Genomic DNA, 27677 nt, shown 5'->3' on the forward strand with positions numbered 1-27677 from the left:
TACCAACTGTCCTTGTAACTGACCCACAGCATTTTTGTCATCCATGCTCTGAAAATTTTCCAGCATCCACTAAATTTCCTCCCCCACCAGAAACATTTCACTGAACTGCAATTCCTCCTGGAGAGTTGAGAGGTTAAATAAACCAACCATCTGTTTTTTTCTTTTTTACATTTTTGGAATCATTATTTTTTAGAGACAGGATCAGGAAAGGAATTTAGAGTAATTTTAACCAACAGCCTTAATGAATCCTTGAAACTGTTTTGGAGATTATCATTTACAACTCAAATGCCACTAAAAATGTAATTTACACCACATGTTAAAATTTTGTCACAAAACCTTTATTTACAATACTTTCACTCTTGTTAAACTCATAATTTTCATAAAATTATTTGACTTGAATATTAAGTTAGACCCACACTATAAGACCATGTTACAGTTTAACCCTCTTAATTTCTTCCAAGAAACAATTTGGTGACAAGATCCCTGAATTGTATGTGTTCTACATTATTGATTTAAGTATAAATTTAAGGTATGGTTAGTTACTGAGAAAAAATGACCAAAGACTTTCAAAATTAACATTGACTGAGGCCAGCATAGCTAGCTTTGCAGTAAATTCCATTTCCTGTTCCTAAGAATGTATGATGAAGTTGTCATCACAGAAAGTCTAAATATCGACACTTGAAGCTAAGTCATCCAAAAGAGGGAAGGGTTTTTGGTCAGGAAAGTGCTACTTTCCAATATATTAACACATTTTTAAGTACACTTTGTTTCAAATAAAATATCTTGCAGCAAGTCAGTACAAACTCTCCCTTGAAAAAGCAAGGATAACATCTGTATAATATATTATACCAATTATCACTCCACAATAAAAAAATGTCCTGATAAATTATAAAACTAAGATGTATTGTATAGTTAGAGCCTCTAACTGGAGACAGTTTGCTCATTATAATTTTTTTGTCGTTGTTCAAAGTCATCTAAAGCTTGTTTAACTTGTCTTTCTCTTGAAATCATAGCTTGTGCTTTCTCTTTCATGTGCTGTTTGTTCTCCTGAAACCAAAAAAAAAAAGACAGTTATTAAAAATGGTTGCAACCATCCATTTCTGATTTCATTGTTCCTTACATAATTGATTTTATCCTCGTTTAAGGGTTAACTTTTCTCTTAAAAGTGAACATTAGAACTGCTAAAATTAAATAAAAAATGAGACCTCTTGTTATTTTTATCCAAAATAATGGGAAATGATTAAGTCTGTAACATTGCTTATGGACTTACTTAAATTATTATTAGCTATGGTTTGTTTTTGTGCAATAGATTATGTAATTTACAATGCTTCAAAACATCTGCTAATCCTACTGAATTAACTTTTGAGAGAAAAATGAAGGATATTTTTTCAGTTATACTAACTAACAGAGATCCCTTTAGACAAGTCAGGGTGAGCAATTTGCTATGCCAAGTGATAATTGGAGAAATCTATTTTGCCTAGTTCTTATTATCTTAACATCAAATAACAATTTCATCGTTGTTTTTATGACCCAACCGTTTTAAAATATTGTTAAAATAAAACGCACTCTTACCCTTCTTCTTTCCTCAGCATGTTTAAGCTTTTCTTCTATTTCTTCTTTGGTTCTCCGAGCTCCTTTCTTCTTCCGTCTTTCCAATGATCTCAGATGTTGAGGCCTTCTTTTCACGTTACCAGTTTCAGGAACCAACATGATATCAAACGCCATTCCTCCCCTGCTCTGAGGTCTTTCTGTCACTCCGCCAAGAGGCGATAAAGCATTTATTCTATTCCTAACTTCTTCCTGTTTTTCTGAAAAGGAAACTCGTTTCTCTTTCAAACTCTTCCTTCTCGTAACTTGAGTACCTTCGATGCAGAGCTCTAGAAAAAAATAAATGAAGTTTACAATGTATACTCTTAACAAAACTCAGTGTAGGAATCACTCAAGAGTAACGAAGAATTAATTTAACCGGCAGTCGTCAAAATAAATAAAGACTATTAATTAAATGCATATTAACCCGAACGTGACACTGTTTTGCTTCGCTTGGACGCTTGGAAACAAAGCGAGCAACCCTTGCGCAAGCTTTGATCCACCTTCATGCGACTCAGTGCACGTTCTTTTACGGGACGCGCGGTACGCTCACGAAAAAATCACAGCTGCTCTATGAATTGAATTTTGAAAAATAACATCTTGTATTTTCGTTTGAGAATTCAAATGTACACCAACCTGGTGTCGGAGGCCTATCGTCTATCAGTGCTCTCTTCTGTTTGTCCAGTGTGGATTTTTCTGTCACAATATTTTCGTCGTCTTCTAGTTCACCTAAACCACTGTCCATAGTTCTTGTAGATTTTGCCGAGCTTTCCCGATTTGATCTTTCAGAATCAGAGTTGGAATTCAAGCTACTTTGGCTTCCATTTAAACTGTCGACATTGGACTGTTTCACTTGAATTGTTGTCGAAGTTTTTCTTTCTGTCGTAGCTGTATTTTCTTGTCTATCTTCTTCGGGTGATGATTTTAAGTTTTCTTTCAGTTCTGTTGGCATTGGGACCACAACTTTGGACGTTTTTGAAGCAGAGCATCCCATATTTGATCAAGCACTGCAATGCAACAAGAGGTTCCGTGTCAAATATACCCTTGAAGAAATCTTTCCGTGTTCACTTGTGAGTGAAATTGCGAACAGGCACGAAATGTGAAACGTAGTAATCGTATAACGAAAAAGTAGAGTTCTCTTTACCTGTTTAAGGTGCAGAAGAAGGACAGAGAATTGAAGAATCAAATAACAAGGAGGAACCACCGATGAGCTACAGTATTCACAGAGAGGATGGTTGTGTTAATTGGATTTGCGTTACAGTAGCTCGATTTATGCACGAAGCTGGTTGCTAGAGGAAAATAAGGTATCGTCATGGAAACGTTTACAAGTTTTCTTGTTGCTATGGAACTTTGTGCTGCTGAGTTATAATCGTGGGCTCAACCATTTCGGGTCTTCCTAATAATGACGTCATCGATACTTTAAGAAACCGCTGACAGTTAGCGGGGCTGAGTTATTTCGAGAAATTCGCTAGTCATATGCGAGGTGATCCAATACGAAAAGTGAGCAAATTTGAGAACTTTTAGGTGAGAAATCCGACTTTGATTAGTACAACAACAACATGAGTTATCTTGCTTTCCTTGGTTGGTAATTTAGTGGGTTTACATGGTATATTTTGCATCTCTTGTCCTTAAGATTTGTTGGTTCAGTTCGCGAAGCGCCTTATCCAATTACGTTAGTTGAAAGCGCAATTGATTTCGGCTGAAGCAATTTACATTTTTAGGCTGAACTTTATACAATTTATAATATATCAATAACTTATTGAAAAACTGAGAAAAGTTACATTTGGCGTTGAAAGCATATTTATGATAAATAGATTACGCCAGAAACATCTCTAAAGGTTGTCGTGTCGACAAATAAGACTTAAATCAGAAAGAGCAGAAGACTTTCATTATCCGTTTGAAGAAGTTTTTACACAGATTTAACAAAGTGAATTATATATGTTCTTGAAATTAAAATGTAGAGTTGAAAGTAGCTGTTAACTTAGGAAGTTTTCTTATGGCATCTTAAAACTTGAACGCGTTCATATTTGCTGAGCTGTTTTGTACTGAATGATATGTTTGGACGTGGAAAATTTATTTTGTTAAATTGAGAAATTAACTTACATTTTATGGTATTCTAATCCTTTATAATGACACATCCATTAACCTTAAGGTTTTCAGTCCTGACTTTGGGTTTTAATTTCTCATCTCTATTATTGTAGCCTCGTTGCAAAGGGAAATAAGCACCATGTCCTTCGGTGAATATACTTCAAACTCCAGCACAGGTGATCAGGATTAGAACTGCTTGTCTGCTTTACCTTCAGCCTGTATTTTAATCCCAGATTGATTTCTGATTGTTGCATACTATTCTGTACTCAGAGCCTAGTACACCTAAGTAGTGATTATGGTTGATTTTTTACTAAGTACAATATTAAATGACTTTTGAATGCAGAACTTTCTTTTGAATCTTGTCGTTGTACATATGTTACAGGGATTATGTCACACTTGATTCTGGAGGGGTGTAGAATGCTCTCCTTTTGAAATTTATAATTAGAAACAATTTATTTGGTGTGATCTTAATTGTGTTTTTGGAAAATTTATGATATTATGTATGATTTCAGTTGTATATTTTGTTTGAAGGATCAAAGGGTGGCTCCACAGAGTATAACAGACTCTGTAGCTGCGTTAGTAATAATATTCAAGCAATCAACAAAAATGGTATGTTAACCCTTTAACTCCCAAGATCTGATTGTCAATTCTCCCCTTCAGCTACTACACATTTTCTTGTAAATTGATAACGAGAGATTATGTTTTTTTTCTTGGTGTCAATCCACAGTCACTACAATTCAGAAGCTTGTGGACAAGCTTGGAACTTCAGAGGATAAATCACAGTTGCAGAGCAGACTGTAAGTTAAGATATGATTGATAATTCTCCTCTCTAGGTACTACACATTTCTCTGATAATTAGTTACTAGAACTTGATGTTAGATCAAGACAGCAACTTCTTCCTGAAAAGTTTGAGTATTCTAATTACAGTATCCAGTCACCTCGCCACCAAGCAGACTCGCCACCAGCGAACTCGCCACCAAGGAACGATCTCGTCACCAACGTACTTGCCACCAAGCGAAGTCTTCTCGCCACCAACCACCAATAAAGAGATTAGTCGAAGACAGTAGGATGTTCGGCTGATAAGTCTGTACTCAAACTTTATAAACGTATGTTGTCGAAAGCACGTTTGAAACCGATAAGTTTGTTCGCTTGTCTGTACTCAAACTTTATAAACATATGTTGTCGAAAGCACGTTCGAAACCAACTACAACTGCTATCGAGTTTCATTTCATCACTTATTTCTTCCCATGAAGTTTCATTTTCTCTCAAGTAAGTTTTTATTCCTCGCATCGAGTTTTGCAATTTCTCCTCGCTTACGTGCAAAAGACAAACACGATACGTTTCGATGTCAATGAGTTAGGAACAGAACACATCTAACACGTCGCTGAAGGTCATAATTTAAATACAGACAATCGCACAAACGTATCGGCCGATTTGAATTGTGCTCGTTCGAACATCCTACTCTCCTCGACTACTTTATTCTAGTTTATCTCTTTATTGGTGGTTGGTGGTGAGAAGACTTCGCTTGGTGGCGAGTACGTTGGTGGCGAGATCGTTCCTTGGTGGCGAGTCTGCTTGGTGGCGAGGTGACCGGTAACCCTAATTACCTGTTGGTGAATAATGTAGGGATATTGTAGGGAGAAGTTATATGTTGATCACTTTTAGGTTAAAAGGTTAACACAGTCACAGTTACTCTCCTTAGATTATTGTCAATTGATAGAGCCGACTCTTGTAATGAGTTTCAAATTTTTCTTTTTATTTTAGACAACAAACAGAACAAGCCACTCAAAAACTTGCCAAGGAAACTCACTCTTACTTGAAGCAGCTTCCTCATCTGTTTGGAGAATCACCATCTGAAAGAGTATGTATTTTAGGCTCAACTTTTTCTGCAGTAACTTAAGACCCAATTTTGCTGGCCTATAAAATTGTATTCAACCATATTTGATATGGTTATTTATATTTGGTCCCTGTAGCAGTCTTTAGAAGGCAATCCATGGAGGAGGTAAAACATAATAATACTCTGGAAAAAAAAAAAAAAGACCCTGAAAGGCATCTGTAACATTCTGATTATAGTGGAGCTTGCAGAGCTTAGCCCCATAATTATACAAAATAGTAGTAACCCATCAAGCCGAAAAAATTTGGATGCATGACTGTATGACTGTACGACCGTACAAGGTGCTACTTTTAACATGCATGGTCAACTGTACTGCAGGCATGCCAATGCCACAGCTTTGTTCAGTAGTCCAGTGGTCAGTGCACTAAATATTGCCAGATAAATATTACCATTATTTTTAGCCCATTGCATGAGAAAAACCATAGACATTGCAGTTTTCTGATAAACCTCTAACCAGAGGATTTTTTTTCTTATTGTAGCGTCAAAGGAAAATACAAGTAGAGAAGTTAGCTGACACCTTCTCAACAGCTTTGAACACTTTTCAGCAACTTCAGAGGGTAAATTAATTTTTGAGTCTTAATGGAAAAATTATTTTTGATTTTTCTCTATGATCAAATTGAGGACATATTTGTGCATGATTGTGTGGATTGAACATAGTTCTAATTGTCAGTTATCATCCTTCTGTGGGTAAACAGAGTGCAGCAGAAAAGGAGAGAGAATCTGTTTCACGTGCAAGGTCAATGTCTGCAGCAATGCCAACCCCAAGTGTAAGTGTGCTCTGAAAATGTTGTCAGGTATTTTTTTTTTTTTTCAATGAATGGATTAATATTTAATATGTAATGGGTAATGAAGTGGTCCTCGCAAATATTTCAAAGAATTAATTTTTTACACAAATATCTATGTCACTTTAAGTCCAGACTAAATTCTTGAAGTAATGAAACTGTTGTTACATGCCCTTTGAACACAGGTGACCAAATTAGCAAGTTTTGCTACAAATTAAGACATGCAAAATTATTTCTACATATCATCATGTCAACCCAATTATATAATTGCAGCCAAGAGGGCTTTGCTATTGTGATTAACAATATTGTTTGATAATTTCTTTTCCAATAGCCAATGGGTGGATATAATGATGAGCATAGCTCGACTTCAAATGACAGGTAGGTGGCTTAATTTCCTTCTGTTATTAAAGGGTAATGTCCTCTTGAGTGTTGAAAGGGATCCAGGAGTGCATCAATTTTGTGCCTACCTTTCAGCCAATCGGATGCAAACATATTTAAATCAATACTGTTTTTTATTTGAATTAAGGGGGTAAGTTTCTAAAGAAACTGTGGTGCTTCATCAGTGGGAGAGTATAATGAGTAATTAAGCGTTGACAACTGAGTTGAAAATGTAAATTAACCAACGTTACGAGTTTAAAAGCTGACGTTTCGAGCGTCAGCCCTTCGTCAGAGCAATAGACCAAGGGCTAATGCTTGAAACATCAGCTTTTAACAGTGGTCAATTTACGTTTTCAACTCAGTTGTTAACACTAAATTACCTTTTTTTTATTTTTCTCTTTCTGAAGACTTAATCTCTCTTTGGTAAATATCTTTTAGAGCTGGCAGTGGATTCCAGGTACAAGCAGAAGAAGAGGTCTCTGTGGAATTGATAGAGGAAAGGGAAAGAGCCATTAGACAACTGGAGGTAATGTCACATGGGCCTTAACCCTTTAAATCCTAGGAGTGACCAAGACATTTCTTCTTAAAAAAAATACAATGACAAGAAGACAAGTGATAAGAATAAAGACAAATATCATTTGGGTAATTGTTAGTTGATCCAATACCAAATTCTTCGAAATAACATCGTAAGAACTGTATTACAGACAGTATGAAGAATTTCCTTTGAGATCTGGGAGTGGAAGGGTTTAAATTTGTTGAAGAAAGGCTAATCTTTGAACATGTAGCGTTTCTGTATCAATGTTACAAAGTAGATCTTAGAAGCATGTTCCCAAGTACTTAAGAATACGTACATGTAATAACCAGTGGTAGAATGGTACATGTTGGAGACCAGACTGAGTATAGAGTATAGTAAGGATTAAGAGAGGTTTTGAAAGAGTGAGGTTTTACAAGTCATTTACATGTAGTTTATAGCGCCATCTCTGCAATCATGTAGTTCAATCAATTGTTTGTGTCTTATATATAGGCTGATATTGTTGGTGTCAATGAAATCTTCAGAGATCTTGCCACCATGGTGTATGAGCAGGGTGACATGATAGGTAAAACAATTCAATTTTACATATAAACCATTTTCTTTAAGGTCCTTAGTTTTCCATTAACTCTCCAATTGCCCTATCTCTATTTGACTTACAGATAGCATTGAGGCAAATGTAGACACTGCTGCAGTCCATGTTGAAGACGCCAATGTCCAGTTACATAAAGCTAGTCACTATCAGGTGTGCACAACAATTATTTTCACTGTAACTGGTTGTAATGTTGCAATCTGATTGGCCTATTTGCTTTAAGAGTATAGACTTGCATCAGTGTGTCAGGCAATGGTCACGGGCAGAAAGAATCATTTTATTTGATGTTGATATTGTGGTTAAAAAAAAAAAACAAAAAAAAATTGACAGTGGATTGCAGACTCACAAAGCTGTGCCTCTGAGTCCACAACAGTTTGACTACTGTGATGACAAATATTGTTGTGGATGAGAGTACAGGCCTTGCTAAACCACTGTGATTTGTTAATTTGGTAACTTTGAAATCATAGTTACTGTTTTATTGGATTTTTTTTTTGTCATCTCATTGATTGTAAACAGTATTAGACAGAGTAAAAAAGTTTAGTCTGCTTTTTTTGGAAAATTGCAACGACGGGAGTTTGGAACCTAGAGTTTAGGATTCCAGATAAAGATGTTATGGTTTGAGAACTGGCTGGGTCATAGTGTCAAAATAGGGATTAACTCCAACAGCTATGAGCCAATTAGGGTCAAAGACTAAACTGCTTTTAAGTGGATGCTTTGCTGAGATCAAAGGGCACAAAAAGTACTTTAAACTTGGAAATAATGAATGAAGTTATTGTTAAACAATTTTTATTTGCAGAAAGCGGCAAGAAAGAAGATGTGCTGTATCCTAGTTATTTTGGTTGTTGTTGCAGGTGCCTTGGGTCTTATCATTTGGTTGTCAGTAAGAAATACCAAATGAGGTGGATTTAAGCTTAAAAGCTAAGTTTTCAAAAGAAAGAAACCATTTAGCTCTATAGAACATTACTATTGGCAAAAAATAGAAGTCAGATTAGTTGTAGGACAATACATGAACACTAGTGCATCTTGTGATTCATAAGCACAATGTTGTCTATTGTGATTGCAAGCACATGCACTCTCATCTATGCTATTTCTATTGTCTAGTTTCATTAACTAGTGAAATTATTTTGAATTGATTACCAGGGATGACCACTTCATATTTAGTACTTGGTGAAAAATTTAGTATCAGTTGTTGTCTGAAGTTAATGGTTCTGTCAAACTGTCCCAAATGTATATTGTGTTCTAGCAATATTGTGAGTACAATTTAGTTGTGTGTTCATGGTTTTCTGAGTTCCACAGTTGTCACTGCTACAGGCCATTGTCCCTCTTCATTTAATGATTGCCTCTGTAATGGTTTTCCTTTGTATAATACTACTTTAAAATAATGTTTAGATCTCTTAACTTTAGATGGCAACTGATCAATAAAGATTCAACTTCTTCATTACCACTTGAAGATAGATTAGCTAGAAATTTACAGAGTTAGGTTTGAAATAAGGATTACAGTTACACCACAATGTAGACATAACTGGTATGAAATCTTCATATCAAAATGTCACCCAAGTTTTTTTTCCTTTCAAACACTCAAATTTTACCACACATTGGTGTTAACATTTTAAAAAAGATGCAATTTATTTAGCAGTGCATAATTTGTAATTTTATGAAATAATTTTGCCAAAGGCATTGGGTTTACTCATTGATAGAGAAATAAGAAATGTTAACAAAAAGGTTTTTGTGGGTAGATCAAACCAAGGACTTCTGTAGTGTTCTTATACTTCTATAATGACAATTAGACAGTACTGTACAATCCTTTGTTTCCCTCTTGGAGAGTTCAAGTATATACATATATATATATATACGGTGACATTAACCATAGAAAAATTCTCTGTTTAGTATGGCCAAGAGAGGGAGTTGTAATTAGGTTATTTTATTAGATGATGAAATGAATGGATCCTGTAAAACCAACCCAAAGGTTGTCTGCTTTTTTTTCCTATTTTCCACATATAATTGCACGTCAATCAAGTATTTTTCCAAATGTTCTTTATCTGAAAAAATTGTGTTAACTTTGTAGTGTAGCAAAGTTTTAATCTGCACTGATTAACCCATAAATGAGGCTATCGTTTTTGTACCTTGGTGTGTTGTTAATGGAAAGCTTTGATTGGGATGTTAACCAAGCTTGAATTAGCCATTTGTAGGTTGTTGGTGGTTGGTAAAGATTAAATTCTTGTTATAATGTAAATAGTCAATATATGTTTTTTTACGAAAACTAAGTGTACACTTTTAACTCTGTTTTGTCAAGTTCTGATAGAATTGTGACCCAATCACTTGAATTGAGCAGGGTCATTGTTTGTTCATCTTGAACCATTCATCCTGAACTTCCTTAGGTTGCAAGCTCTTTCAATTCTTATCTAACACTTGATATGGTTGATGAGGGAGATTTTTGTTACATAGAAATTAATAAATAAACTTAGCAGCCTTCTAAATGTAGTGGTGGTTGGAAATGGGTTGATAGAAACTTACTCCATCTTCTATTTCATTTTTACAGAGATTCCTACCAATTTTTCTTGTTTTTACCCTAAAGGATGATCGCTAATGACTTCTTTTAACCCCATCTTGTAAATTAAAAAATTTTACAATTATCAGTAATTCTGCAAAGGCAACAAAGGTGAATTATCTCTTATTGGAAACTTCTATATTTGACAGAAGCTGGGAGTCGGGGTGAAATTGATCCCAAATGATTCGCAGCTGTGTTCCATGCCAATGACCACTGGCTAACAAACACCTCTGTTCAAAAGGGCACTTTATTTTAGCCTTGATATACTAGTTGGAACGTAAACCATTGGTGCAGCAGCTGCTCTGCCAACAGCTCTCTTAAAACACTGAAATACTTAAAAAAGGAAAATGTTTTCCACTTAATAAAAGTTTGCATTCTAAGTAAGCTTCTCAATGATATATTTTCATCTCCACCTTCAGTTTGTTTGATTTCCTTCTTTAAATTATTGAATACTTGATTTTCATTCTGTTTCAGCGCGCCCATTTTCCTCCGCCACTTCCGTAGCAGAGTAACCTCACTTGACTTCGCGCCATTCATGATTTACCAGCATATTATCGTCGTCATCATGATGGTCATGTTAATCATCATCATTGTCGTTATTCAATTTTTTGTCTATTATTTTTTTTTTCAAAAAGGCCTCCCCTCATTTGTTAAATTCACGCCGAGAAAATTTAAAAAAATCAAAAGAAATCTGATAAAACCGGAATAAAACTGCAAAATTGAGGAGCTACAACACAAGCAGAATGAGACTGAGCACCAACCTCTCCTAATATGGTAGTCATGTGACTCTTTCGTCATTGCACGCTGGAATTTACCCGCGAGGTTTAAAAACATGGCGGACAATGAGGGTGACGAGATTTCATTTGCGTTGCCAATTGAAAAGCTTCCATTGGACAGTGATACCCCTAAAAGTAGTTTTATCTGTGACGAGAATTGTTCTCCAAATCCAGGAGAAGTTTTTACGATGAGAAATCACTCAAAGGTTGCTTCTGTGCTGTTTTCTCCGCCGCGAACTTCGCGCGTGGGTGAAGGAAAATTAAAACCCAAGTCTTTCTCGACGAGTTTGTATTCGTCGCCAACAAGGAAAACGGTAATTGTTATTGAATGTTGCATGTTTTGAACAAAAGTTCCTCGATGAACGAGAAAGTAACGGTGCGATACTAATTGAGCGTTGATTTTTTTTCCAGAAACTGAGCGGAGTCGAAAAAGAGAAGAGAAAAACTCTTCAAGTTCTCCAACCAGCTGCAAGCGGCAATGGCACGCTCGTTGGGAGCCGTGGCGTCGTTAGGCATAGTGAAATGGTAAATTAATAAGCAGTAAACAAGCAGGTTTACGGTATATTTATCTTAGAGAAATACCTTGTGTCCTGATAGTCCACGCGTTTTCCTATTGCAGCCAATTCTCAGCCAGTTTCTTATTGTAAAATTAATGAAAATCAACACTGACGTCTTTTTTGGCCGAGCAGGATTAAGCTTGTACCAATTTTCATTGTTTGTGGAAGGAAGAAATCATGTTGAATTTCGAAGCTTGAAGTTCAATATTTCTCTCCTTCTATCGCTCGTAGTTATCAGCCTATTTTTTTTCCGAAGAATTTATTGTTCTTATTTTATATTCGTTTTACATAAGTATGTTTAACCTTGATATTTCATAGAAATCTAAGAAGGGTAAATCATCACCAACTTTAAAACTCAAACAGCAGAAGATTAAGATTCTTCACAAATCAGGCAACGGTTCTTCTTCAACACTTGCCGATTCCTCGGATTCTGACACTGCTGTCAGCTCAGCCAGAGAGGTATAATCAAAAATTAATGTAGATATATATTCCTTGCGTTCCTAACAAATTTATTACCGTATTTATTCGATTTAACGCTGTGGCGTTGATTAAATTTTCGTGATTCGAGTGCGGCGTTTGTTTGAGGGCGGCGTTCTTTTACGATTCACGATTTCACACTTTGCATGTTAATACTACAGCGATACATAAAGGGAATAAAGATCTAATGTTGAATATGCTTTCTCGACATCAGAACTAGTACATTCAAAAGGATTTGCGTCTGGTTCACTCAAAATTTCCAACTGCGATCATGCCACCAAAGCGATGATCGCTGTGTGCATTTTAGTCTATTATTTGAATAAACGGAGAGGGGCATTTATAAATATTTCTGCTCTAAAATGCAGCGTTTAATCGAATAAACACGGCAATAGTTTTATATTTTCAAAGTAAAAGGGTCCTTCAAATCAGAGTGAGTGGGAACATACCATCCTTTTCCTTTTAACCCACACTACCTGCACCCTGTTCGAAGATGCAGGATTTTGTGAAGGGGTAAGGATCTTTACTTTAAAGAAGGCATTACAGTTTGGATCCTTCTAACAGTTTTCAAAGGAGCTGACAAAAAAACTTGATCCTTCACATTTTAATTTACTGCAATGGAAAAGTTGGTGCTCACTTTCCTGTTATCTTTGAGAGAGGAGAGGGGGGAAGGCTTGGTCGAAAAAATTGAAGCTTTCCATAGGTTGGGTTATCTCTTATCTCTATCAAACTGGGTTGCTTTGAGAGGGTTTTCTAGAGGTTTGGACAGTAACTTATAAGAAATATTAGGACCCAACGCCACTAAAAGTTAACAATTATTACTGAACAACCATATGGCTTGCCTTTGCTAAATTGATTTATTCATAGCTTCTGCTTTACGAAGCAAGCCATTATCAGCCTGTGAAGACCCTTTCCTCTCATTGGCTCCAAGCCATTGATCCTCTGACAATGTCTTTGACCAGGGGTGATGAGAAGAAGCTGTTTTCACATGCTACAACACTCAGAAATGAGTATTTTGAGCATATTTTTGAATAGTGCAGTGAAGCTTTTCCTTTATCTTTTTCTCAAAATTTAAGAGGAAGGTTGTTTACTTCCAGTCCACCAATCCACAAGTTTGTGACATCCAACACCCCTTGATATTTGAAAAATATTGAATCAAAAATGGTATTTTGTCTTATAGAATACAAAATCGCCTCATGGGGAATCGTTTGACGAAGCAGTAGCATTGATGATTTCAGGCAAGTGGCTGCTGTATGTAGAATGCAATGTGATTTTGTAATGTTCTAATCCTATAACTTGTTGTTACAGTATGTTTGATTTGTCAGATTATGTCTCAGTTTGTTCTTAGGGTATGGTAGCTCGATCAAATTTTGTATATACTGTGATGTATTTATTAAATAAATACTGGATTTTCCACCAAGTGCTATCCTTTTTATTTCTCACTACATTGCTAAGTTACCTGTTTTTTTTTTGTTTGTTTTATTAACTTGGTAACTTGTTTGACTTAAGATCCACCACCAGAGAGATATTGGGAGCTTTTGGCAGAGGAGAGGAGACTGGCTCTACAAGAGGCATTGGAGGAGAATGAAAGGGTAAATACATAAAACTTTCATTTAAAATTTATAAAATTATCAGATAGTAACCATGAACTTGCACAACTGTCTTAAGATTTAGTCATTTCATTTCATTGAATGTGCACTTACCTGCAGATGTTCAGATTGCAAGGTATATGTAAAGGTGGTGGAATGAGAATTTTCCATATGCAGACTGAATGTTTTGATCAACCCTTTAACTCCCAGAAGTGATTAACATAAAACTTCTCCCTACAATATCCATACATTATTCAGCAAACAATGGATGAGAATATTCAAACTTATCAGGTAGAAGCTGTTATCTTGATCTAGCACCAAGTTCTCATAACTAATTTACAAGGAAATGTGTAGCAGCTTTAGGGGAGAATTAACAATCAGATCTTGGGAGTTGAAGGGTTAACTTTCTTGTTTTTAACTCAGATTCATAAAGAGTTAGAAGAACTCAGAGAAAGAAACAAAAGCCTTGAAGAAATTGCTGGTCAAGCTGAGTATTTTGCTTCTCTATACCAGGTACTGGAAGAGTTAAGATATTCTTTGCATCTGAGCCTAAACAGTTTCTCTCAGTTTGTAATCTTATGGAAAATTTACCACATATCTAGTACATATCTGTTTTTAATACTTTCTTGTGATGGAACTTTTCACAGATGGTGATGGAGGGAGAAGTTCCAGATATAGAATCCAGTGATAATGATGAAGAGGTGGATTAATACCTTTTAACTCTTACTTCAGTAAATTATTTCTGACCCAGTACCACAATTTGAGTTTTTTGTTTGGTTTTTTTTTTTAAGTGGTTGATGTATTTCAAAAATGATTTTTCTACAATGTACATTTTCCTCAAGTATTTATGTATCCATGCACATATTGTTTCACCATGCATCTTGAGAAACCTATTGCACCTCAAGATTAAGATGTACCTGTATTTGTTATGATTAAGAAAAATTGCAGGATGATTGTAAATTCCTTTTCTTGTTGGAATCCATAAGATGGCAATTTTTTCCCTGAAATTGGGGGATCTCATTCCAATCTATGTACATAAAAATTATTTGTTAATCTTCAGAGATATAATTCTTAATAAGTTGCCTTGCCTTCATTAGTTCTTGTCTTTCTTAAATACAGGCCCTACAGATGAGTGTAATTTTAAAAAAGTTAGTAAAAGCTTTTCATCTCAACACGGTTCTCAGTTATCAGAATGTGAATAATTAGTCTGGCAGTGTTGAACTTATCTTATGAACAAATCAGGCCACTTTTGAGGTAATGGATAAGAATGCATCATTTACCTTGTAGCTCTTTCCACGACTTTTAATTAGTTATCATCCAACCATATACATAGTTCTTAGAAAGATAGTGCCATTGTCCTGAAAATTGATGGCTTACCAAAACATACTGTTCCTCTTCTCTTATTTTAAACAAAGCAGCTGCAGTGTTTTTATGCTCAAACAATATCTGGTCAAGTTAATCCTTGTAGAGAATTCTTCACATAATTATCCTATTTTCTCACAATAAATGCTCTCCACTTTTTTAAAAATGATGTATTGTGTTCAGGCATGTACCTCCCTTGCTCATATTTTCTTTTAAATGGAGTTGTGGTGCAAAAACTTTTTAATGTCTCTATAAAGGATCCTGCATAACTTTATCTTGGCTCTTGTACTTTATTTGTCTTTTTTCCCAAGAATGAAAAGGACTTTCTTAGCACACTGGAAAAAAGCCTGTGTATTATTCTGGATAAACTTCTCTGTGTGTTTGCCTCTGTAAAACCAGGGACGGCAGTTTTCCGTTGGTTGGTAGTAGTTAGCAATAGCACAGTGCAAGGCATGAGGCTGGATAGGATGCTATAAAATTGTTTATTTACATTCACTTAAAATTAATGGATCCACGATGTACAATTACATTGTTCTTCCCCATGTGAAAATAATTTAACCCAAGCCCTCATCTTTTTAAATCCTTTAGTGATTAAATGAAGATGATCATTTCTTGAGAGCATTATATTGTTTTATTCACAAAGTTTTAATGCCTTATTCATGAACAAACAGGTCTCTAGGGAGTTCACAAAACAAATTGTAACATGTGACTTAAAACAACATCAAGCTCTCAATATTTAATAATCTGTTCTGTTTGTAGTTCCAATATTTATAAAACCACATACAATGTGCAATGAATGATTAATTTGTTCTAAAGCTTAACTATTATGAAAGCTATATAGGGATTGTCTCCTTAATACATTTTACTTGTGTGACACAGCAGTGCTATTTTTATACAATTTCTCTCATCAGCTGTACCATACAGTTATATCAGGCACTTGCATCAACTGCCCATTCAACCCTTTAACTCCCAAGATCTCAACTAATTCTCTTCACTGTCTGCCATACAGTTCATGTGATGTTAATTTTGAGAATTTGGTATTTGATCAACTTATAATCTCCAATTAAATATATTTTTTATATTATCATCACTTATCTGCCTGATATTGTATTGATATTATAAGGGGAAATTCTATTTTTGCCATTCAAAGGAGTCAAAAGGTTAAACTCTTAAATGGAGGGGATTTTGAGTGTCTTGCCAAGCCAGATGTACAAAATACAATTAAGCTAGCCTAGTATAAATGTAAGTTTTTTTAGCTTGGCATGAATCTCAGTTGTTTTAATGTAGATTCCTTCAGTTTTAACTTGCAATGAGATGCAATCTATTAAAAAAAGTAGCCCTTAATGAAGTTCTTGAGCGAGTAAATTCAAAACCTATTTTAAATTTTAAGCATGAATTACAGCTGGCTACCTTTGGAAAAACATAGAAAAGTCCCACAATGGTAGGAAAGGCCATAAATTCAGTTAACACTTCTTGATATGAAATGAATAGCATATTGGCCTAAAAGTGGAACTCCAGTGGGATAATTTCACTTCCCATTACTCAATTGGAGTAGAAGTATTCTTAGCATTTGTCTAGAGAAGCATTGCTTGTGGCTAAGGGTGTGGTGCAATTTCTAGGGAATCTTTTGTTTTAGAGGCCACCAGATATACTAAAAACATCTAGCTATTAATGGAAGTTTTCCATTGAATACAAATTTGTTTTTCTATAAATGTTTCCTCTGAGCTATAGAGCTATTTGAAGTCAGAAAAGACCGACTATAAAGGTGTTCTTGAGTAACATCAAATTCCTGTCAGTTATGATTTTGTCTGCATCAAGGATCAAACCCTTGAGAGTGCTTTTCAAAGTGGCAAATAAACCACCTTGATTACAAATCTGATTATTATTGGTAACACCAAAACTGTGCACCCATGCCATTATTTTTATATTTCCTCTCCAACTTTTGGCTCATTCATGAACAATATATGTTGATTATTCCTCACTACCTTAAAAGGACAGCTATGCCAAGGAAAGAAATTAATAACATTAGTCAGAAGATAGCATTATTCACACTAATGAGCTAGGGAAGTGATTCTTCTTCTTAACTCTTGCCACAAGAGAGATCTTTCCTTTTCTGTTCTTTTGATAACATCTCTATTCTCTGTGGCTCTGCGCCCAAGATAAGCAAGTGCTTCACCAACAGGGCCATAAGGTACTGACTTGTACACATTGAAGCCTTTCTGCCCTGTGGTAGTAAAGGAGAAATTAAACAGAGTTTTTACTATAAAACATGGATGGAAAATCACTCTAATATTGGCTAGACCTTCCACTCATTGTTTAGGAGGAAAGGCCTCTTCACAATTTACAGCAATGCATCCCCACATGAATTCTGACTTTATGCCATCATTTATGAAAGGTATTCCTGACTTAAGTCCATTTTGATTTTTGCAATCTTGCACTGTTGGATTCATTTTCACCTCCGTTTAAAGGGTTTGCTCACTTATTTGTTTGTTTACTTGCAGACCCAGGAAAGTATTGGTAACAATGGCAGTACTTCAATGAAGGCAATTTAACCCAGCCTTTGACTAGGAATTACCTTGACACACTCTTTTCCCCTATCACATTAAATCAACAAAAATTCAGATTTCTCAATCATTATGATAAACCTAAATGTTTTCAACACTAATGCATATCCCAAGCTTAAGACTTTGGTTAAACAGACTTTTCCTTAATGGGCTTTATATGTTGTCTGTCACTGTTTGTCCCTTACCTAATAAGAAAGAGACCTGGTCACACATCCCATACAGTTGTCCAAATGAAATCTTCCCTGCATCCTGTGCAATGCCAAGTTCTTTCATTCTGTTCCAAAATTTTGATATACATGTATGTTACATTTAATCAGCAAAGTAGATGTTATCAAATTAAATAACTTCTGGTTAAAGCTGGTGTGTACACAAATTTACTTGCAGTATTGCGACTCTTTTTATTGCATATTACTCATTATGGGTTTCTATCAACCTCTCAACAACCAGCATCATTGCCATTGTCAATGTCCTCATTAAGTTGTTACCATCTTCACCACCATTCTCTTACTTGCCATGTTAAATTCCTTATCCCCTCGATAGCTATCCTACCATCTCTTATATTGACAAGATACCAACATGCTGCACATGCATGTTACAAGCTGGAATATGCAATTTCACCCCAAGCCCTGCTTTCATGGTGTGGCATATTGGTCAATTTTAGGAGGAAAGTGTTCCCAACACACTGAGATAAAAAAAATGTCTACATTAAAATGTCAAGGTAGTGACAAAGATTCATGAAAATTTTATTTCAAACACAGCTCAGAGGTGAATTGTCAGAAAATGTCATTACTGTTCATGAGAGCTCTTGAACACCTTGTTTTCAATGAGTAGCATAGTGAAATACCTTTGAACAACAAGTTTGACTGATTCTTCATTATGAGAGGCTATCATGACTTCTGCTGGAGTCCGACTTGCCAAGTGTAACAAAGTGTCTACCACTTGATCATACATTCTACAAGTATCCTTGTAGCTGTTATGTATTGGGTCATCATAACCCATATCAGCTGCTCGATTCCTCTCCATTGTCATGTATGCTCCACGAACAATCTTAGCACCAAAGTGGAAACCTAGTCTTTGCATCAATTCCAAATTTGCCATCACTCTGTCATAAGTGTCCTGTAAATTATAAAATTGTGTTATACTAGGTAATGCAACAAAATAGCAGAGCATCTACAAGCACCCTGATTGGTCAAAAACCTGTTGTTTATTGCACTGGTAGTTAACCATAGAAATTGGAAGTTTATTTTGTAAAGGCAATAGACTGCACTTTCTATCAGTTTACCATGTAGTGACACACTTGCAATGTTGGGAGAACACAATCCTATGTGGGTTATTACTGTACACCAGTAAATTGATAAAATGCAGTGTTTTGCTGAAATGTTGCATAATTTTTAGGTTTATGGGAACATTGCACATTGACACTTTTTGTCTGCCTGTATTCTTTCCTAGCCCTGTACTGTATTTTGCTGGCATATCTTTAAATTACTGTCTCCTATAAATTTGCAATAAATTTTGTAAATTTGCTACCCCCTGCTCCACAGAAAAGGATGTTAAAAACTTTTCTCACCTAAAATTATTGTTGGAATTTTATTTCTGTCAACTTCAGAAAACCATGAACACCTGAAATATTTATGAAATAATCATTGTTTTGTAAAGACCAATCAGAGTGCAAATGAGGACATGTAATCAAACCACAAATTAATTTACCCTTATGTTACTGTATGCTTTCTCAAGCCTGATTGGTTTGTTAGTGAAATTTCATGAATATCTCCAGAGTTAACAGTTTTCTGAGTTTCACTAAGATAGTAAATTAACCTTTCTGTAGCACTGATAGGTGTTGTAAACCCAAGGGTTGTTTCTGTTGTATTTGTACTGAAGTACTAACACCAACTGATTGATTGCTGCCTGTAGATATGTCTGCTCTGCATCGATCACCAATCGCACATTGCGATTTATGCATGCCTGACAAATGAACATTACAAATTATTTACAAAATTATTGAATAGATACCATGTGTGCCCTTATTGGTCAATACATGTGTGTAGATTAGATATAATTTAAGCATGAAATAAATGAAATTAAGAAAAAGGCCTTAATTGGTAATAGTCAACATAATGGTAATAATCATCAGCAGAAATGCCTAAAAATAAAGTTTTGAATTCATGACTTTTAACCCTTTAACTCCCAAGATCTTATTGGTAATTCTACTTGCTATCTGCCAAACAGTTCTCATTATGTTAGTTAGGAGAATTTGGTATCAGATCAATTGTTAATCCCATAATTGAGATTTTTCTTTATTCTCATTACTTGTCTGCATGATACTGTACAGATATAGTAAGGAGAAATTCTGTCTTGGTCACTCAAGGGAGTTAAAGGGTTAAAAATATATTGTGATAACTTGTAGTTTAAATTACGTGGTAAAGCTTTGACAAGTATGTTAGGATGAAAATCACAAGATGTATATACCACAAAAGTAATTACCTCAGCAAATTTATCTAGTCTTTTCATTACATTGAAGAGATGCTCATTTTGATTGTCATTTAAAACGGGCACCTGAAATCAAGTGTAACACAGCAAAATTAGATCAAAGAAGTGAGTTGACATACAGTTACATCAAAAACTACTTATCCCTCTCTCTTTAAATGTTGATTTTCTAATCAATAACCTTCCAATTGAATCCTTACTGTTCTAGTGTTGGAATAGAGTCAACAAACCTTTTACTAAAGACAAGATCATCTATAAACTCATGCGATCAAATGATTCACTTTCCTCCTCACTGGTATGTATACAAATTTTCTTGTTTTTATTATTATATGAGAACATTTTTTGATATACATGCATTAAAACTAAAACTAGATAACTTTGTATACATTGTCATCAGGTTTTTCTTAAGGCCTATTTACACGGCACGACTTTGTCGCATGCGACAAGCTTACGACAGGCCTACGACATGACTTAAGAGTCGTAAGCGAGTTGTAGGTTTGATTTACACGAAACAATTCGTGTCGTAAGCTTGTCGCATGCGACAAAGTCGTACCGTGTAAATAGGCCCTTAGACAATGCACTACAACTTGAGGAGAAGTTCCAGCTTAGTCTCTCCTGAGAATTAAAGGTCAAAGGTTAATTAACTCACATTTAACTTCCCATCAAACCCTTTGGCAAAACTTGGAATGTCGAGTCCTTCAAGTGCCTCTGTACTGGCCTCATATGGTGCTAAGTGCTTGTTCAACACATTCTGAAACATTTATAATAACAAAAATGTTAAAATGATTTATATACACACCAGACAAGTATGTTTTTTTCATGTAGAATAATAAAGTAATTTTGCCATAGACTTCAAATTTCATCTGTCTGATTGATGGTTATACTACTATGCCCTTTTAGCATATTAGGGTAAAAGAACATGCAGAATATTCAGCAGCATTCCATTGTAGAACAGGCAAAAATAAGGATATCAAGCAGAGCAATTAAATAGTCCCACAAAACAATTCAAACTTATTTGCTTACATCCTTTAAGCTTTACTTTTTAAATAACAAACTTTTGAGGACTATTCAATGACTATTCATTTGGAGCTATGCAAACAGACATTTTCAATTTTGCAAAAGTTAATATCATACTTATTTGCTGTCTGACTGAGAGCCACTTACTAGTAGCATAGGGCTGCATATGGCTGTCACTTTCATTTGTGAAAAGCCTCCTTCTTCTAAAAGTTGTGACCAAAACAAGGTGTTGAGATTTAAAACAGCTGTAAGAACTAACATATGGCAAGATAGTGCAAGAAAAGGAATTTTATTATAGAAAAAAAATTTATTTATTGAATGTCCCTGGGCCTACCATCAAATTCAAAGTTAACCCTGTAGATGGGGTAACAGAAAAGCAGTGTGGAGGTTATTACAGCAAGTCTCACCCAACCTAAATGAAGGGCCTCAGTGTGTATGGGGATAAAATATTACACCCCTCTCTTAGAGACTTATTGTTAAGTTGTTTTAATAAGTTATCAGTTACCTGTCTTTCCAATGCAGTCAAAGATGGCATTTGCATTTCTATCAAACATAGCTTCCCTGTAGAAGTAATTTTCCTCAAATTAACCATTATTTTTAATTGCTCTAAATTGTCTAGTATGTATAGATATACTTCAACAAATAAATTGGCAGTAAATACAATCATAGTGATTAGGGAGATATCAATAATTTGTAATAGATAACAAATGTTAGTATACCATATACTATAACAGTGGATAGCTAACATGGAGGTGCACTTTGATTGGCTTTTTAAACTCTGATTGTCCTTTGCTGTTCGCCTCTAAGTTACTCTTGCAAGATTTGCGTCCAAAAATATTTTAATCCCTGTGGGAATGAATAAGTTAAAATCATCTTGTTGTGCTATTTTATCTCACTGGCTTTGTAGCTCGATAAATATCTACCACCAGCCACCACCACTTCCATGAATAGTTGTTACATTGTAATGATCCTAAAAATATCATAAAAATTGCAGCTGAGACTGTTACAACTGTGGATGTTGACTCTCTGAAACACAGGTCAAAACAAGCTCACCTATCTCTAAAGTTATCATAATCAGTTGAAAGATCCTCTTCATTAGGGACACATAACATTGTTCCTATTCCACATTGACGTAGCTCTCTTATTGTGTTCTGTATAGCTGGTAGAGTCTCCCCAGCCACAAACTGGCTATACATGGTATTGCGTAGTAGAAATTCAAACAGTGTTCTTCCCAGCACCCATCGACCTAAAGACATAAGCTGTTGAAATAAAAAGAAAAATAGACAGTTATACTCAGCCCTGCCCTAAGGATGCTAATGAAGACAAAAGGAAGAGTATTTACTCTTGTCTGACCATAAAACCAGGAACTGGCCATTTATTGTTTGGGGGTAGGGCACTTTCATTTTCCTCTGCATAATTTCCATTTGTCACGTTGAAAATGCTGCAGTCAAGACACCTTTAATATCGAACCAATGTCCCTTGCATGAAAATCTTATTGCTTTGACCAGAAACGATATTAGCACCGAATAGATCTTGATAATTTTGTCGCGAATCAAAACGATAAATTTTCAGTAACTGGTTATGCAAATGTGCTCAGACGTGCTCAATATTTCACCCCAAAATTTGAAATCGAATCGAGATAACACAATAGTACCGATCCCTCTTCCACGTTCTTTTATAACCATTTATATTTTTTTCCCGATGACCGTGTTTTCGTCGAGTGTTGCTTGATTAAGCGAACATACTTCGAAGAATCTTACGACTGTCTCTCGAGTTGAAGTATTGAATCGAACTTACCTGCATACTGTTGCGGACGAAAGTGTCGTAGGAACATATCTTCAGTACAAACATTGCGCGTAAAATCTCCTCATTCCGTTTAGATTGGTAGGCAGTCTGAAGCTGACTCCACTCGAAAGTTAGTTCAGAGTCTGTTGCGCTCTTTCCATTCCCTTCAGAGAATATTACTTCTCGATTTGCCGAGGTAACTTCTGTCCTTGCTTGAACCTGAGTTGTGTGAGTACCAGTTTGAGAAAAACTAAATTTTGCTATTGTGGGTTCTAATCTGTACGATCGTTTCCCACATTCTATAACTTGACGAGATATTCGATGTAAAATCAATGAAGACATCGTTGAAAAAATGTTGTTTTGACAAAGTAAGAGACACCAGTAATTAGCCTGTGTCCTATTCAAATTATGCTATAGTCAGTAACCGCACGCTTGAATGACTGGTTGCTCACAGAATCACGCGAAACAAGTAGCCTATATAAAAAATGCAATCGCTTCGTCAATGGATTGTTTTTATACACCTTGGTCAAATAAACCAATCAAAAAGCATATTTACTGTCCCAAAATGGAATACATCTGGTGCACAGGAATCGCGACAATTTAAGTGGAAATTTGGTATTATTCCCCCCTCCTCTGCTGCAGCTCTCTGTTACATAACCTCCAATAAGTTGTTTTGAAGCTGTCTGTATGATTGTTTCGTTTAATAAATAGGCGTTGCCTCGTGTTGACAGATTTATTCGATGACAAGAATCGTGATTGACATTAATTCAATAGATTGATTTAAAAGCGTTAGATGATTATGTTTTATGTCAGTTTTTCAGCAGAATCGAAGTGAGAAAGAAGTTATTTTGTTATCGTTTTTCTGTCTCTAAATCCGCTTACCTGGAGAATCTGCTAACCCGTAAAGTGAGACTGTTGTAACGACCCGCCACAGAAGTAAGTTTATATTGAAGTTTTTTAATTTAGTTACAAGATAAAGACTTGATTTGCGTTTGTTCTAATTGCGAATTATAAATGTATTTCTTTTAGATCGAATAATTATTAAAGCTTGGCTTAATATTATACGGTTTGTGGTGGTCATTTGATCTAACCAGTTCCGAGTAAGGAAACAATGATTTCACGGGTGGTGTTCTCCTTCAGGCGATTAACTCGAAAAAGTGACAGGATGCCTCACTGTTCAACCCGTGGGAGTTGAGGGTCTGAGTCGTAGGAAAGTCCCCTTTTTCACCAAGCGAGGATAACGCAACTCCTATTCAGTAAGTTCTATTTCTCGAAAAGATTATGATAACACTGCATCAATTTTGTCACACATTTTGCCTCAATAAACACCAATTATGCTAATATTTCTGTAACTTTTCCTGCCCCAAAAAACCTATGAGAGCGGAGAACAGAAAGCATAGAATGTAACACAACGTCCCTATTTCAGCGGTTAATTACCACGAGAAGAGAGAAAAAAGTAAACAGAAATCTGTCGGAAATAACAAGCAGCTTTTATTAAACACACATTCTACAAGAATTGCATACATCATATTAAAAACGAATATTGAATATTATTACAAACAACGAAGAATAAGTTAAATTGCCTTTCAAATTGTATTCTTATTCATGTCATCACGTGGTTACTTTCAGTTGGATCTTTCGAATTCTTTGACTGTAACAAGAAATGCAAATGTTATGTAACAATCTTTAAAGGTGATTTTCTCTTAAGATACACTTTCAGATATAAATAATACTCTGAACCAAGGTTATTTGTAATTTTTGTATTGTCGATCTCGTTTCTGTTCTGGCCGATCTCAACCGTAAAGATATGAAAATTAAGGTAGAAATTGATTTTGTAACTGCGCAAACAACCCTAAGTGCATACTCAGTATGTGGGAACTGTAATACGTAGTCAAGCGTGATTCGCTAGTTGAGATGGTACGATGACGACACAAGAAGACTGACGGCTTAGAAATGTCATCCGCAACGTCACCTTTATAAGCGGAGACTCTAGTTTTCCCTGATATATCGAAGCTAGTCCCCGTTGTAATAACTTGAGAAGAAAAGAAATTAAAGAAGAGTCGACCAAACCAACAACGAGTGTTAGAGAATTTACTTCTAACAATATCTAGCGGATAAGTCTTAAGAAAACGTACAGCACTATTCACCGTATTGGGATTTAGTGGATAACGTCAAGCTGGCCTGTATCATTCACTAATCAACAGGCTCCAGGCCCTTAGTCTCGTCGCGGCTAGTGTCCCAACCAAATACAATAGTATCGTTGCGAGACAGGACTGATCACTGTAAGAGACTATCACATTTTGAGTGACGTTCTTTAGACTTGAGCGTACCTGTTTCCTGTTGGTGGCCCGCTGGACTGTGTCTTCGATACAACGGCCTGCTGTGACGCACGAAACTGAATGTCCAACTTAGAGAAAATGCCTCCTACAAACTACAAGACAGATAAAGATTGAGCTAACTTAATGGCTGTAAAATCTCTTACTGGTGTTTAGAATGAAATTGCCTGTCGAAGAATGCATTGCACCAAAAAAACAATGATAATCCCATCCAGGAGCTCATTACTTAATGATAGGCTCCTGTCCCATCATAAAAGTCTTACTTCTTTTGGTTTTTGTTTGTTATCGCTTTTCTCTTGTGACGTGTGAGCCCGCTGTCGAGCCAAATAGGAAACCAACTCTGTCATGCGCTTTTGATCTTCTTCGCGCTGTGCATCCTGGTTCCAGCGAACGGAACGTTGTGAGTCCCACTTGTAACTTTTAAACGTACTGAAACTTAAATTAAAAGTGATCAATAAAATTGTCATGGAATCGCCTGTGAACTTTACAAGGATAATATTCCCATTTTAAGAACGAACGGGGGCTACAAATTGGCTTCAATAGTTTTGAAGAACAAGTCATTATTCATCCCCGGGAGGGGGGAAGGGGGGAAGGTTTTTGGACTCAGGAGTGATCACATGGGGGGGAGGGGTTTTTGGGATTTTGGAGGGATCACATGGGGGGGGTAGGGGTACAGAAAATTCATTGCTAATGAAATTCCATTCAGAGGGGGAGTCATAAGATATTACGTATTACATAGCCTTAGGGGTGGGGGATCAAGTAAACTTTATCATAACACAAACAAAATCCTCCCCCCCTCCCCGCTACCCCCAGGCTCTACATAATGACTAGTCACATGCCAAGATCTAACCGGAATATGTCATTGGAATAACGCCTCTAAGGGGTTGTCATATCATATCATAATAGGGCTCGTGTCGTTAAGGTAATTTTCCAAATCAGTATTAACAGTCTCTTCTTCACGAAGAGCTTATACCCTGATTATTCCAGGGGCTCAGAGTAACAAATCTTACTTACTCTTTCCTGGACGCAGAGGTGACTTTTCCTTGGAGGTCGTGGTTTTTCTCGAGATAAGACTAGGAGAAAAAATTAAATGGATAGCCTTGGTTAAATTTGAGTTAAAGTTTAAGGGAGGGAAAATAACATCGCAATAACTTTCTTTTCTGTGAAAAAACGGGGTTCCAGTCAATTGCAGGTAAACTCCTAGTTGATTCCAAAAATTATTTGAAAACGGTCATTTAATTAATTTTTCGTTGCTTTTCTCAAAAGTAAAATTTCAGGCGATCAACTCAAAAAAGCAACAGGATGCCTCACTGTTCAACCCTTCAACACGTGGGAGTTGAGGGGTTGAGTCCCAAGAAAGTCCCCTTTTTCACCAAGCGAGGATCAACTCCTGTTTCTCGATAAGATTATGATGACACTGCATCAATTTCGTCACACGTTGCCTCAATAAACACCGATATTTTCTAATCCTTTTGCAATTTTTCCTGCCCTGAAAAACCCATGAAAGCGGAGAACAGAAAGCACAGAATGTAACCCACTGTCCCTATTTCAGCGGTTTATTACCACGAGAAGAGAGAAAAAAGTAAAAAACAGAAATCTGTCGGAATAACAAACAGCTTTTATTAAATACATATTCTACAAAAATTGCATGTATTTACATCATATTAAAAATGTGACCTATTACAAATGACGAAGAATAAGTTAAATTGCCTTTCAAATTGTATTTCTTATTCATGTCATCACATGGTTACTTTCAGTTGGATCTTTCGAATTCTTTGACTGTAACAAGAAATGCAAATAGTAAGGCCCCGTCCACACGTATCCGGATAAATTTGAAAACGGATAAATATTTATACGGTTACGGGTTCCGTCCACACGTAAACGGCGATTTCACACACCGTAAACGGATAAATTTGAAAACGCTCTCCAGAGTGGATAAATTTGAAAACGCTGGCTAAGCGTCTCCGTGTGGACGCCTTATCCGGATAAATTTGAAAACGATTTGAAAACGATGACGTAACAATTCAAACCTAGTCCAACGCGTTCTCTCGGCCGATCGACCATTAATGAAAACATGGCGAATACCAAACTCCTTTTTGACCACGAGGAACAAAGGCGAACACTGTTGATAAGGTTGAGAAGCCCAAGAGCACAGCCAAGAGGATTCAGGCTCAGGATACGCGAGACTGCGGGCACATGTTTTGCTCTAAAGAGCATGCTCAGTAGGCGACGACATTGTTTTCAAATCGTTTTTGCGTTTACGTGTGGACACCAAAAACGATTCACAAACGGCAACGTGTGGACGCGGATAAATTTGAAAACAGATAAATATTTA

The 27677-nt window shown here is 36.0% G+C and overlaps 4 protein-coding genes across 5 annotated transcripts; 2 read left to right on the forward strand and 2 right to left on the reverse strand.

Annotated features, from left to right (window-relative positions):
• Positions 1–322: 322 nt before the first annotated feature.
• LOC131770397 (nucleolar protein 58-like) lies at positions 323–2862 on the reverse strand. Its single transcript, XM_059086104.2, has 4 exons — positions 2732–2862; positions 2224–2594; positions 1573–1877; positions 323–1047 (listed from the first exon to the last, which is right to left on the reverse strand). Exons 2-4 carry the CDS (start codon positions 2579–2581, stop codon positions 922–924), a joined length of 789 nt encoding a protein of 262 aa, XP_058942087.1. The 5' UTR covers positions 2582–2594; positions 2732–2862; the 3' UTR covers positions 323–921.
• A 159-nt stretch (positions 2863–3021) lies between these two features.
• LOC131770403 (syntaxin-12-like) lies at positions 3022–10327 on the forward strand. Its single transcript, XM_059086110.2, has 12 exons — positions 3022–3111; positions 3789–3851; positions 4207–4284; positions 4403–4472; positions 5440–5536; positions 6049–6126; positions 6265–6336; positions 6683–6729; positions 7168–7255; positions 7754–7826; positions 7921–8003; positions 8647–10327. Exons 2-12 carry the CDS (start codon positions 3815–3817, stop codon positions 8746–8748), a joined length of 825 nt encoding a protein of 274 aa, XP_058942093.2. The 5' UTR covers positions 3022–3111; positions 3789–3814; the 3' UTR covers positions 8749–10327.
• An 899-nt stretch (positions 10328–11226) lies between these two features.
• On the forward strand, positions 11227–20640 carry LOC131770411 (geminin). 2 transcript variants are annotated; one of them, XM_066162406.1, is made up of 8 exons: positions 11227–11488; positions 11586–11699; positions 12050–12190; positions 13386–13443; positions 13715–13797; positions 14218–14307; positions 14442–14495; positions 20413–20640. In XM_066162406.1, the coding sequence occupies exons 1-8, from the start codon at positions 11231–11233 to the stop codon at positions 20548–20550; spliced, it is 936 nt and encodes a 311-aa protein (XP_066018503.1). In that variant the 5' UTR covers positions 11227–11230; the 3' UTR covers positions 20551–20640. The 2 variants fall into 2 exon arrangements, with proteins under 2 accessions (XP_066018503.1, XP_058942103.2); XM_059086120.2 differs by lacking the exon at positions 20413–20640 and having other exon boundaries at positions 14442–15643.
• LOC131770410 (hydroxyproline dehydrogenase) lies at positions 15672–23529 on the reverse strand. Its single transcript, XM_059086118.2, has 10 exons — positions 23019–23529; positions 22275–22480; positions 21727–21782; positions 21369–21424; positions 20854–20955; positions 20202–20273; positions 19536–19682; positions 18565–18836; positions 17906–17994; positions 15672–17380 (listed from the first exon to the last, which is right to left on the reverse strand). Exons 1-10 carry the CDS (start codon positions 23346–23348, stop codon positions 17208–17210), a joined length of 1503 nt encoding a protein of 500 aa, XP_058942101.2. The 5' UTR covers positions 23349–23529; the 3' UTR covers positions 15672–17207.
• Positions 23530–27677: the final 4148 nt, after the last annotated feature.

The sequence above is a fragment of the Pocillopora verrucosa genome, chromosome 2, assembly GCF_036669915.1.
Source record: "Pocillopora verrucosa isolate sample1 chromosome 2, ASM3666991v2, whole genome shotgun sequence".
NCBI lineage: Eukaryota > Metazoa > Cnidaria > Anthozoa > Scleractinia > Pocilloporidae > Pocillopora > Pocillopora verrucosa.